At 45.7% G+C, this 13,646-nt stretch overlaps 1 protein-coding gene and 1 long non-coding RNA gene across 2 annotated transcripts in view; both read left to right on the plus strand.

Moving 5' to 3' along the window:
• The first annotated feature begins 1,017 nt into the window (after positions 1 to 1,017).
• Positions 1,018 to 5,065, plus strand: LOC144030203 (uncharacterized). The gene is made up of 3 exons (XR_013287210.1): positions 1,018 to 1,313; positions 4,394 to 4,458; positions 5,012 to 5,065. It is a non-coding gene; the product is annotated as an uncharacterized LOC144030203 (long non-coding RNA).
• A 5,792-nt stretch (positions 5,066 to 10,857) lies between these two features.
• Positions 10,858 to 13,646, plus strand: part of ttn.1 (titin, tandem duplicate 1) — a 150,545-nt gene continuing 147,756 nt past the window's right edge. The window contains exons 1-2 of the mRNA XM_077537616.1: positions 10,858 to 10,948; positions 13,426 to 13,629. Coding sequence (XP_077393742.1) covers positions 10,858 to 10,948; positions 13,426 to 13,629 — 295 coding nt within the window. The remainder of the gene's footprint in view (positions 10,949 to 13,425; positions 13,630 to 13,646) is intronic.

Raw genomic sequence — 13,646 nt, forward strand, 5'->3', positions numbered from 1 at the left:
TCTCGGGGGGGGGGGGGGGTGAATAGGGGTAGGCTGAGAAACGAATCCATTTTCATCACTTTATGGATTTGTTTTCATTGTTTTGTTCCACTTCCAGCACAAGCAACATAACACAACAAAAGAGTTGATTGGGATGAATCCTAAGCAGCAAAAGAACAAAAGGCATCAAGTGCGCTTGCTGAACATAAGTTATGCCATCTTTGTGGGTGAACTCAGCAGGCAGGCTACTATACTGGCACCAAGATGCTCACGTTATGTCACATGACAGGAAAGGGCGTGGCCCGCCTTCAGCGGCTTGAGTGACAGGCCTCGGCCGCATGTCGCTTCCTGCCCGTGCTCGGTCCGGACCAGATAGCGAGCCGGCAGGAAGCGCACGTCCAATATGTCAAAAACAGAAAAAAGACCTTCAGTTATTTGTAAACTGAAGAGGGGAAAAAAACGTTTGTTTTAAAATAGAGGGAAGATGTGGCCACTAATTGTTCAAAAAGAACTTTTCAATTGTCTGAAAAAGACAGTTTTTCCTCCTCTCACCCAAAAAGACTTGCAAGAGAAGGAGACAAGCTTGAAAATAAAGGCAGCCAGGACAGGCACGCACGCCTCTTGTGTCATGGTCTGGGTTGGGTTTTGGTTAGTGTCTTTATTTGACTTTTGTCCCGGTTCAGGTTTAGTTTGGGTTTTGTGTTTATCCTCATGTTTCTTTAAGATTCAGCCATGATCTGGTTTTTTTCGTCCTTGTATGCCTCCCTAGTCTTGCCAAGCATTATGTCCACCTGCTCTGGGTGGAGAAGTAGAACCGTCATTACCTTTGGTGCCAGTTGACATGGGTTCGCTTCCCCACCTGGGAGACCACGTTTGTTTGTGTGAGTGAGTGAAAAAAAAAAAAGTTCTGTGTTTTGGCCTGCCCTTCCTCATGTGTCAACCAATCAGCACCCTCTGCCCCTTGTGTCTTGCCCAGGTGTGTCTCGTGTCAATTAATGTGTGTGTGTGTATATTTAGGCCCTTGTCTCCCCTCTGCCCGTGTGGATCCATTGTTATTATTTCCTCCTGACACGCTGCCGGATTTTTGCCCCATAGTTACTCTCAAGTTTGCCTTCCCTGACTTGGTTCCTTGTTTCTGACCAGTACCTCGTTTACTTCCTTGTTTTTGTTCTATGAAATCCCTTTTTGGCTTCGCCTCTGCCTCCTTGCCCTGCTTCCCTGCATTTGGGTCCACCACCACACCTCAATCGTGACATCTTGATTGTCAAGCAGAGAAAGGAGCGAGTGCGATCAGCGAGCGCACTGGATGCAGATGAGCCGCAAAGTCCAGACAGGTACAACGCACTAGACACCATTCAGAAATACGAAGACTGACAAACAGCACAGAAATGAAGACTCCACAAAATGACACATCATCATCACTCCAAAATAAGCTCACCTAGCAACTGCATGGTCAAAGGGGACAGCAGAAGAGCAAAACATGTCAATGACTCCAAAAGTCACAACATGAGCACAAACAAAAAAATAAAAAATAAAACGAGAAAGTGGCACTTTTGGCTGAAATCATTCATTTGTCACATTCCTTTTGTCTCCAAACATGCAACTTTTTGAAAAAGGATTTTTTTAAAAAACGTATTTTTTTTCTGGGCTGGAAAAGAAAGATTTTTTTTTTGTTGTTGTCCACACTTGACTCTGCCAAGTCAGGGAACATTTTTAATTTTTGTTGTTGTTGCTGTATATCTTTCACATGTGAGCAGATGTGACAGCAGTTGATTTTCTCGGGTCGAGATGCTTGTGGCGTGACCCCGCATCAGGAGGGACTGCCCCCCGGTGTGGTACCCACCCGCCCCCATTCCCTCCAGCGAGTGTGCGTTGCACATCTGGCTCGAGTGCCTCATGGTCCGCCGTTGAAGCGAGTCAACGGCGCGCTGCATTTGTCACGACGGCTTACGTCGTTTGCGGCAACCGATGACAGTGTCCGTTTTTGTCCTCGTCAGTGCGCCGGCAACTAGCTTGATAGCTAGCTAGCTACCTGGCAAGATTTGCAATAAGTGGAGTCGAGCCACCAGGTCGGGATCAGCGACTTCCGTGTCAACAAACGGGGATCCGGGGTGGGCAGGGGTCTGACCATCTGTCCCGGACTTCCCGCTGGGAAAGTCGGCAGGGGGGACAAGGCTGATGGAGGCGCGCAGCTAATCCAGATGAGCTCCTAAAGTGAGAGCAGGTCGCGGCGGGGGGCCGCTCACGTCATCGCCACGGCAACGGCAGCCATGTCCAGAGGAACGGCACTTTGAGGACACTTGCTAACCTTCCAATCATCGCAATGTTGCCAATCAAATGTGGGGTTAGGATTAGGGTTAGCGTCATCACCACCTGCCCGGCCACGTCGGCCTGCCGCCTAGTCACCAAAATGGCCATAAGAGCACCTGCGCTGCTTTCTGCCCCAAATTGTCAAAATGTCCACCACAGAACACGCCCTTGCTATGCCGCAACGCCAAATTGGTCCACACAAATCACCATGCACCAGCACGTCTGCATGTGCTGTCCGCCAAAACGGAGGTCCAAATGATAGCAAAACGCCACTGAAGGAAGGCGAGGTTGGAGAAGGCAGCGGTTGAAACTCCTTCAAGTGAAACAGTGCCCGCCAGCCAGCGAGCCAGCAAGCGAGCCAGCATTGACACCAAGAAGCTTCATGTGCCAACCGCTTGCCTCATTGCCGGCAGATTGGAGAAAAGGCCACCAGCGGGCCACTCTGTCAAACCGGCAGCGCGCGGGGAACCGGGGAGGGGGTACACCGCTACGGTTGTCATGGGAAGCCCGGCGCCGTCGTCACGCGGCCCCGCTCTGACAGAGACGCCTCAATGGATGCTTTGTGTCGGGAAGACCGGCAGGGTCCGGATGCGCCATACCGGCAGGGACCCGACGCAGTCCAACGGAAACTGGCAAGCGTCCTGACGGTCTATCGCCGTCCTGTCCACCGAGCGTTGGAGATGAAATGTCCTTTCATAACTCAAGCAGAGTAACACGAATGCATGCACATATATAAAGTATATATGTATAAAGTATACAATAATCTACTCTGCCACAGTACTCAAAAGTTGTTTGAAATTAGAAACTGTCCTTATGATATAAGGGGTACAAGTGTATACAAAAAACCCAAAACAAGAACAAATATTAAGCAAAGGTGTGTCTCCGTTAAAGGAGTTAATTTGTGGAATAACTTGGGAACCGAACTGAAAAGATGTAATTCACTTGTTGAATTTAAAAGAATGTTTAAAAGTAAAATTCAATATTATTATTTAAATCAGATATAAGTTAAGAAGATTGTAGAAATGATTTATTCATTTACTTATTTTTCTTTGATGTATTAATATGAGTGTAATGAAATTTGTATATATGTGTGTTACTAGTGTATTTTTATTTCTATTTTTAATTTATTTTTTTATACGAGTAGCATTATATTTTCTTTTATTAAAAATGTAATTTATTATAAATAAGTGATAGGATATGAAGAATAAGGGGTAGGACTGGATAAGTTTTCAACTTCTTCCTACTCCCTTGAACATATACATAGATATTTATTGGATGTTTCTTTTATTTTATTTTATTTTATTTTTTTTACTTTTAACTTTGTGTTTATATAATTATACGTGTATATGTGCATATGTTCAATAAACTTCAAACTTCAAACTTCAAACTTCACAACAATCCAAATTTGGAGGACGTGCATGGCCTGGGAGCAGCAAGGCCTTAATCATCATAATAATAATGCCTCAGATTTCTGTCATGCTTTTCTGGACACTCGTGAAAGACGCTTTACAACGGACACATGATTGATTCAGGATCAGGTCTTGTCTGGAATCACGATGAGCGGACCCTCGCGGCTGCAGCCAGACGGCAGCCATCTTACGTTGCCATTCAAGTGTTGGTGCCGGGAACTTTTGCGCTCGGTGTGGTGTCACGAGCCTCGCAAAGAGCCGAGCTGACGGTTTTCATGGCCCAGGATCATCTCACAACGTTTCAACGGGACTGACAGACGTGGGCGTGACATTTCCTTTCACTTGATTGCTGACATGACATCATGACAACATGATGCAGACCAATCTTGAAGTAGCACCTGGAGATATACCTTAGAACAGTGAGTCTTCAAGGCGAGCGCCATCTAGTGGGCCGCAAAGGAATTTTTGGTTTTGTTACTGTGGCCCGCAACGGCCACAGGCAGCTTTCAATTGTAGCTTTGGGTATTTTTACACCCCCCCACCCCCACCGCGCTTCCCTTGTAGAAACAAAAATGTGTCCACACTGCCTCTAGTTTTCCTACCAGGCTGAAATTTTGCAGTTATTTGTTCACAAATACTATCCATCTTGTACTGCTCTGTTTGCAACCCACCTTTTTTTTAATTTTTTTTTTTAGGTCGGACCAATCAGGCGTTGTTTAAGGCGGGGCATGCAGATGTGATGAAAGAAGGACGTGCAGAGGTAACATGGACGAATGGATGCTGCAATTAACTCATTAGCTCCCAAAAACGTATAAATACGTCATATTTTAAATGTTTTTAGTGTCCCAAAGACGTATTTATACATTTTTGTTGTTGTTGTTTTTTTATGCCAGAGCATAGAGAAGGCTTTCATGCAGTCTCTCTACTGCAGAAAATGGTTGAGTGGCAGCAGAGTATAAGAGATCAACCAGGCCATGTTAAAACAAGCTGATTTCCCCACAGTTCTAAGCAGAATTGTGAATAATGATGAAACTTAGCTATGTTCTATTGCAAATTGCTGCACAGCGGAAACAGATAGGAATATACTTTTTTTTCCTGAAAAAAGAAGAGACGCTAATCTCTCTTTTGGATGGTTCCATATTTTTATAGCAATAGAACATAGTATTTCGCGGGCCTTGCAAAATCAGTCAAAATCCAGGAAAACACTTCAGTGAAAATGGTTGGGAGTGAATGAGTTAATTGTGTTGTTGCAGAATGACTCACCGTTTACTTGTTGAATGTTGAACAGCGAGAGGGACTTCATGCATTTCTAGCTGGCAAACATGTTCGTGCTTCATTTTCTTCGACGAGAACGAAGAAGACATTTTCATCTGTGGCCGTGATTGGTCAAAACAAACATGCATGATGCCGCATCGTCCAATCAGCTGGAAGTATTGAACAGCATGTCCCGCCTTTCCCGAGCAAATCCTCATGGAGCAGTCCCAGGTTGATATTGTGAAGAACTCCCTTGAGTCAATCACATTGATCAATCTGCTTACACGACCTCCTTTGTTTAAAAAAAAAAACAACAACAAAAAAACACCTACATAAACGACACAAAACGGAGAAGATAATTCCGGAATTCTTTGCTTGTTGGGCATCTTATTGGGTGTCAGTGTTTACACATCAATAAATGTCATTGATGACCGCATTGTATCATGTCATTTCACAATGATTTTATAAACCTTAACGAGTTTTAATTTAGTCATTCATTACAAACAATAATAAGTCAAGATAAATCATCATTTATGAATGTGCCCCGAAGCACTTTTTACAGGAAAGGTTGTTTGTGCCCCAAATAAAAAAGCTTCGAAGAGAAAAAGAAAAGTATTTCTCTTGTCAATATGTCGTTCACGTAGAGCTTCTTCTTGCTGTCATTTTCGCCAAAACGCCGCAGAGAAATTCAAGTTGAGGCGAACTTCGTGAGTGAGTGGCAACATAAGATGGCCGCCGGTTGCCTCACTTCTCTCAACGGTGATTAGGCGCCATTGATGATCCCGTCACTGAAGTGAACTCAGTGGATTGGATTGGAAAGGAAATGGATTTCCCAGGCGAGCCGCTTTGCTTTGCGGCTTGGCTTTGGCTCCCTCTGGTGGCCATTTGTGCTCCTTACCTTTGTTTCCATGTCATGGCTGGACTTCAGTCGCTTTTTCAGGTGTCCAAATATCAAATCAAACGTGTTTCTTTTCCAACGTTCAAACAAGGTGCTTGAAGGGGTGAAAGCAACAAGGATGCAGGAAGGCCCGCCTCCCTTCCCACATGACCAATCGCGATTCCTCTCTCCTCAAGCCTTGGAGGAGTTTTGAGGGGTTTGGATGAGGGGATCTTTTTGCTTTTTTGGCCTTCCCACTTGTCTTGCTTTGACGTTTTGCTTGCAATGTGTGACTGTGGTCTCTCCTGGCTCAACGTGTCTGCTGAGTGGCCTTTCAAGCAACCGTGAAGCTGCAGATGAAGATGAAGAGGCCTGCTCTGTGACCCCCCCCCATCACCACTTGCTGTATCTCCATAACATAAGTGTCAGTCATCAATGTATTGGCTTGATCAGTTGTGGCTTCCACAATATCCCATGATGCCCTCTTGCGCGTCAGCCGGGCCAATGAGAAGTCTCGGGGGCGGGGGCACCGGTAGACCCCCTCCCCTCCCGGTATAAGAAGGTGAGGGCGAGTGCGGCCCCCCCTGAGCACTTTTCATTCCCAGCCTGCCTCGGCTGGAGGACTACACGGGGGGTGTAGTTTGGTCTTTCGGGGGCGTCCTGCGATCGGCAAGGACAAATTCGGACCGTCGGGAAGCTGCTCGGCTTCATCGGGGGGGGGGGCTCCGTCCCAACACCAGCGGGCAGCCTTTCACGTGAGTAACAAACGGACCCCCGTGACATTTGGGCAACGTTTGGCTGATTTGAGGCTCAGGCCGCAACTTTGACAAAAACCCAAAATAGCTTGGGTGAGGGAGGGGGCACGATGGGGTGGGGGTCGGGGGGGAGTCTCAGCTGGGGGCCCATGGCTTTTTAAGGGAATCGTCAGTGAGTGCATGCACAAATGCGCCACATGCTGCCTGTCAATCCAAATCTATTTTGAGCCAGCGACCGACGCCTGCTTTGGCTTTGGCCTTCTCGCGTGGTCGACATCGACAGGTGACGCGGCGGCGCCATTGCAAGTCCACTCCACAAAAATCCAGTTGAGTGGACCCGAGTGCGTCCGCAGTCAGCCTCGCAGTTCCGAGGTCCATTCGGGCCCCATGATCGGACGGCGACCGGTCTGGGGCGTAAGATAAACAGCAGAAGAAAAATGACGTCATCTGAGGTGAATGAAAAAAGTTGATTGGCGAATTGAATTGATTTGATGGGGAAGACATTCAAAACGGTACTTTGTGCCATCGTCGTGACTTCAGCAGCAAATCACAAAACCAAATCCACCCAAGGACGGATGAGACTTGAGCACGTCACTAATCAATTGAGACCTTTTGATTTGTGTTAAAGCAACAGGAAGTGATGTCGTCTTTTTGATTCCACCCTGCTTTCAAATCTTCTTCCACATCGGGAATGGAAGACTGCATGTGTGTGTGCGCGCGTGTTGGTCTGGTTGTGGTTTGACAGCTCGGTGGCCTCCTTCAGCTGCTGCAGTCCGTCACCTCTTGCCTGCTATTTATAACATGCTGGTGTTGGTGGGGGGTGTCAGTCTGCGGACTTTCAGCTGTCACACTCGTCTGCCAGCCAACAACTCGTGACACTTTTTACAAAAGTGGATCAAAAAGTCCAATTTGCGCTTGTCGGACCTCATCACGTTCATCGCAACAAAACCAGGACGACAATCACAACTGTTTGTAATCGCAACAATCGGCGGCCTCCCCTCCCAAAAAAGTAAAAGACAACAAGTCCAAAAATAGCAAAAGTCGCAGCAGCGTTGCGCAAACGACTTTGGAAAGTCGTCAGTTCGGAAATACGTGCCGAGCAAAAACCGAGGCAAGAACTGCACAGGCGAGCACCTAATTCCACTTGACATTGATTACACCGCAAAGGGCAAGCCAGACCAAGTCCAGAAACCCGGTCAAGGATTTGCTGGACTGCAACAAGCCAGACCAAATTGACGAACAAAACAAGTCAAAGGAATTGGAAAAAAAAAAGTTTTTGAAAAGGCCTTCACGAAAAGCAAAAGTGAGTGAAAGTACATCTTCATCTTCCTTCCATTTGCAAGTGTCACTCAAACTCAATCGAATTCAGGAAAAAATGTTTTTGACAATAAATATCATATGTGAGTTTTCGGGGTTCTTATGAAATGTTTTGAACTAAAACATTTGTAAAATAATGTTCAATTTTTCAATAAAAAAATGACATTAAAATCTTGTTAATTTGTTAATCCAGCTATTAAAAAAAAACATACTCAAACTATAAAAAACTAGTCAAGGCAAGTTTATAATCACACAAAAAGTCTCAAAGGGCTTCACATGCCCACAGTTGACAAATAGCAACGACAACACCTGATCAAGCCACAGAGGGCAAGAAAAAAACTTAAAAAAAAAAAAAAAAAACATCAGGGAAAAACAAAAGGGAAACCTTGAGAAGGGTCGGCAGATGTGGTAATCCCCCTTCCAGGATGAGCAGGCTACGATGGGCAACAATTGACATAGTTTATGATACTAAAAATTAGTACTAGAATAGTGCAAAAGTCCATTGAGGAAGTTGAAGCACTGCAAGAAGACGTTGTCAGGGAAGTGGGTCATCATCCAAAACTAGCCCGGTCAATTAGGGCAGCTATCTCCATGGCAGCAACTTCAAGGTAATGGTCCACCCCGGACCTCAAACCGACCAACCAGTGTCGAACCCGTAAAACAGCATCCAAACGGTCACTGACACCCAACTCCCTCCCGGATTTGACGACCATTTTTTGCCAGCTTTTCCGTGGGTGACGTCGCCGTAGCATCGCAACTTGCGCACTGAATTTCAAGTGTGCCCATACAGACAGACAGACAGCCGGCGCATCGGCTGGCTTGCCCGTCACATATTTTCTCACATTTGTTGTCATTGCCACAGAAAACAATAAAATGTTATCAGTCAACCGCTTGGCTAATTTGGATTCCTTTTTCATTTTTTCAAAAGGCCTCCATTTAGTTTTCAGCAGCTTCGGGATTTGTTTCAGCTTTTTTTTGTTTGTTTGTTTGTTTAATATATGAACCATTAGTGGAGTGCCAGAGTAACAAAACAAAAGACTTTTGTGTAATAGATAGTTTGGACAAACTCAGCCAGTGGCGTGTCCAGCTACCTAGCACCAAATTGTTTGGAATGCCGTGGTTCGAAACCTGGACCAAAGTATAAACGGTGCTTATAAAGGGCTAAATTGGGCGCGGCGTGGCTCAGTGGTATGGTGTTCGTCTCCCAATACAGAGGTTGTGGGTTCGATCCCATGCAATTGTGACCACGTCGAAGCATCCTTGAGCAAGATACTGAACCACCAATTGCTCCTGATGCTGTGTGATCAGTATAGGTGAATGGGTAGTCAAAATGTGAAGTGCTTTGAGGGCCTTGTAAGGTGGAAATGCGCTATATAAATGAAGTGCCATTTGCCATTTAAATTGATGCAAATGAGCACATTAAAGTCCACGTTGTACTGGGAAAGCTTCCTGGCAAGGGAACGCCAGCGGTACGTTACAAAAATGGAACTGATCGGCGGGATCCCTTCTAGATCCCTTCATAAGACGGAAGATCACACCAGCCAGTGGTCACATACTTCTCAATGGCAAGAGTGTGTATACCTTTCAACAGCGAAAGGCATATCAATCAATGGAGGCAATCAAGCAGAACGCATGACCGTCAACTTCAATGTTCCCGCCGTGTCTTGCGTAATCGGGCGATAATGTGGCATTAAAAATGACAAGCACACAGAAAGTGTGCTCAACAGAGAAGTAGAAAGAGAGGTGGACTTCCTTTGACTGAACTCATCGTCCACTCCCATAGCATCTGCTATCACGTTCCATGCGGCATCCTGTTTTAAGTTGTCCTTATAAAAAGGATGTGCCGTGTCATATCTAATTTTGTTGCTTTCCACCTCGATTATAAATCTCTCCTCGTCCATGTTCGCCGGTGTTTAAACAGTGAATTAAGCGTTAAGCATTATTGCTGACATGATTGTGAAATAGGATCTGGTGAATATTTTATTCTGATAAGTAACCGCAATTTTTATTTTGAAACTGCATCGATATTCCTGTCCCGCTCGATGTGTTCTGTGCTGATATGCCATTTGATGGATAGAAAATTGGTCTATCTGTGCGGCGGGCTCCGGCACAACGCAGCTGAGCCGCAGTCGATCCGCAACGCACACGCAGCCGTGTCATTTGAACAAACTGATCGATTGGAAAACGAATCGGCTGCGCCGCCGCAACGCAACGAAGACGCAACGCACACGCATGCGGTGTAATACCGTGGTAAGAAGGAGCCAACATGAGTGCGTGTTTGGCATGAGCAGGAAGACCAAGTTTTTATTTCCTCCACACGTTACCGGGGGTAAAAAACACAATAACATTTATTTGTATTATTTCTGTGGAATTTAATGTTGAGGGTTCTTTCCTGCAAATAAGGAGCTTGTCAGAAAAAAAAAATAAATAAATCACACAAATCCAAGAAGAGAAGCCTCATGAGCTGAACTTGGAAAAGTGAAAGTCAAGTCAAGTCAAGTCAAGTCAAGTTTATTTCTTTAGCCCTTAATCACACAAACATCTCAAAGGGCTTCACATGCCCACATTGAGAAATACCAATGACATCCCCTGATCAAACCACAAAGGGGCAAGGAAAAGCTAAAAAAAAAATAAAAAAAAATCAGGGAAAAAAAAAAGCGAAACCTTGAGAACGGGCCGCAGATGTGGTAATCCCCCTTCCAGGATGAGCAGGCAGCAACGGATGCCGAATGGGCACCAATTTAAATACATACGTTTGTCATACAAAACATTCATAATTAGAATAGTGCAAAGTAGTCCGAAGGCTTCATGTGGCCATCACGGCTCGCTAGTCACGACGAGAACTAGTTTGAAGTGCAAAGATGAGAAGGCATCCCACGCCGTAGCCACAATGTGAGCGTTTTGTCTCGTTTGCTGACCTGCAGGCTGCCAAGCCAACAAGAAGGAGAAGAAGATGATGTCGACACAAGCACCGACTTTCACGCAGCCGCTGCAGAGCGTCGTGGCACTAGAGGGTAGTGCCGCCTCGTTCCAGGCGCAAGTGAGCGGTAAGACCCGTCACGACCGTCCGCCCATGACACAAGCGCCATGTCCAAAATGTCTGACACTAAAATGAGGCCTTGCAAGTCCTCATGTAGCGAAACAGTCCTGGAGGGATTCAAATACTTCAACTTCTTCAAGTGATGTCATTACTCGACAGAATACCACCACAAAGTTACCAAAATACATTTACAAAATACTAGGAATGGGACCATATCCAAACATCGCGATACGATGTTATGAACCTCCCGGTACGATCATGATCCCGATATTGTAAGGAGGTTGGCGATACAAAACAAACTCACGATGCTGGACAAAAAGTTTGAGTTTGAGTTTAGTTTATTGAAAAGACATTGTGCAGTAACATTAAAAAGATGGCTGATCAGATTTAGCACAATGCTAGTTTCCATCTGTAGTCCTCATAAAATTAAATTACATAAAAGCTAAAAATTACATACAAACAAAATACGAAGTACCAAATTACATTCAACCAACATATGAAGTACCAGATACGTAGCACAGCATTATTAAATTACAAATCTTGTAAAAAGGGGCAAAATTATACAAAACAGCAATTGAAAAATCTATAACAAGCATAAAATACATAAATCGTAGAGGTGGTGGTCGTACTCTGTTCGCTATTGAAGCAACAACAGTTATACTTATGACTGTGTCCTTCAGACGGTACCCACGAGGGTATCGTCTAATGGATGTGTACCCATGTACTAGAAATGTGAACAGGACTGATGTTCAAGGAGCCAGCCTTTGACTGCATGTGAAAAGCTGTACAAATTGGTGTTGTTTTTGATATGGCCGGGGAGCCCGTTCCACTCTTGAATAGCTTTATAAGAAAAAACTGACTGAAAGACTTTCTTTTTGGGATGTTGCAATCGCCCCTCACTGCAGATCGGGACACCCTGTTTGTTGATTGTGAGCGCAGATGTACAAATGTTTTTAATGGGGTAGGACCTGCATCATTAAGAATTTCACCAAAGTCACCACATTGTTAAGAAAGCACAATATTGGAAAAAAGAAGCACAATATTGTGTTTGTGACAAAGAAATTGGTTTGGCCAGTCGTGTCATTTGAAATGTCATCAGGGTGAGGTTGTGACAGGTTATGTTTCCCTTCATCTGGTGATTAGCATGGGTCCAAAAGGTCAGTGGCCAAAACATGCCTCATTGAAAAGAAAGTGTACTCAACTCATCAAACTAAGCAGCAGATCAGGATTTTGTAACTGCACAAACGGAAACAAAAATACGTGCTGCTTTTAATATGGTAACATGACCACGATATTGTGGCAGTTCGCCATTGTCATGGTTTGGCTTCGCTGTCATGTTTTTCTTCTTCTTGATCACGTCCACCTGTGCTTGTCATTCCGGTGGTCCCTTGTGTCAACCAATCAGCCACGTGTATCTTGTCCAGGTGTCTCTCGTCTCATCTCGTCTGCTTTTTTTCAGTCCTTGTCGTGTCTGCTTTCATGTTTCGAGCTGCCACAATGTCACGTCTTCATCTTCATGGAGTTCACTTACTTTACTCGATTGTTTGGGACTTTTATTTATTCAGTATTCCAGTACCTGGGCGGCACGGTGGAGAGTGGTTAGCACATCTGCCTCCCAGAGCTGAGGACGCAAGATCGAGTCCAGGCTCCGGCCTTCCTGGGTGGTTTGCATGTTCTCCCCGTGCCCTCGTGGGTCTTCTCCGGGTACTCCGGTCTCCTCCCACATTCCAAAGACATGCATGACAGGTTAATTGGGCGCTCCGAATTGTCCCTAGGTGTGCTTGTGAGTGTGAGCGGTTGTTCGTCTGTGTGCCCTGCGATTGGCTGGCAACCAGTTAAGGTGTGCCCCGCCTACTGCCCAAATACAGCTGGGATAGGCTCCAGCACCCCCGCGACCCTTACAATAAACACAATACTTCAAGAAAGGTTGTACAAATTGGATCTGAACACAGCCTTCTAACTGATGAAATGCAAATGTTGAAACCAGCAGACAGCTTCGGTGTACTTCAGACCGTGCCCTACATTCAGTACCCTTTCATTCAGTGGTTTCTTGGCAGACCACAAGAGGGAGCCCACGGACCCCCAGTGGTACTTAACTCGTACCAGTCGTAGCAAAACACTGGACCATACACTTGACTAAAAAGTTCACTCATGACGAGGGAGTGGTCAATCATCTTTGGCTCGTCCTGACAAGCCTTTAGGGAGGAACACTCATGTACAGTAGTTGCAAAGTCGCATCATTTCAACAATTGGCCAGAAGCGGATGAAGGTCCTATCTGATGAACAAAAGATGTTGCCGTCAGATATATTTGAAGAGGTAAGTTGGAAATCTACAAAATGGGACAAAGCAACACAAACTCAAATGGTCAGCAGGCTTCACCACATTTTCACGTATTCAAGCAAACTGCAGAACTTATGCAAACACAAAGGCAACTTTTCTAGTTAGCGAGCGCCATGTGAGTCCACTTCCTGTCTGGCCTCCAGGCACTCCGGTTCCCGAGGTGTCGTGGTTTCGTGATGGCCAGGTCCTGTCGGCCGCCGCGTTGCCCGGCGTTCAGATCTCATTCAGCGACGGCCACGCTGTTCTGAGCATCGACGCCGTCAACGCCGCGCACAGCGGGAGGTTTTCCATCCGGGCCACCAACGGAGCCGGACAAGCCACCAGCACCGCCGAACTCCACGTCACAGGTGAGAGCCAGTCGACT

The sequence above is a fragment of the Festucalex cinctus genome, chromosome 11 (genome assembly GCF_051991245.1).
Source record: "Festucalex cinctus isolate MCC-2025b chromosome 11, RoL_Fcin_1.0, whole genome shotgun sequence".
NCBI lineage: Eukaryota > Metazoa > Chordata > Actinopteri > Syngnathiformes > Syngnathidae > Festucalex > Festucalex cinctus.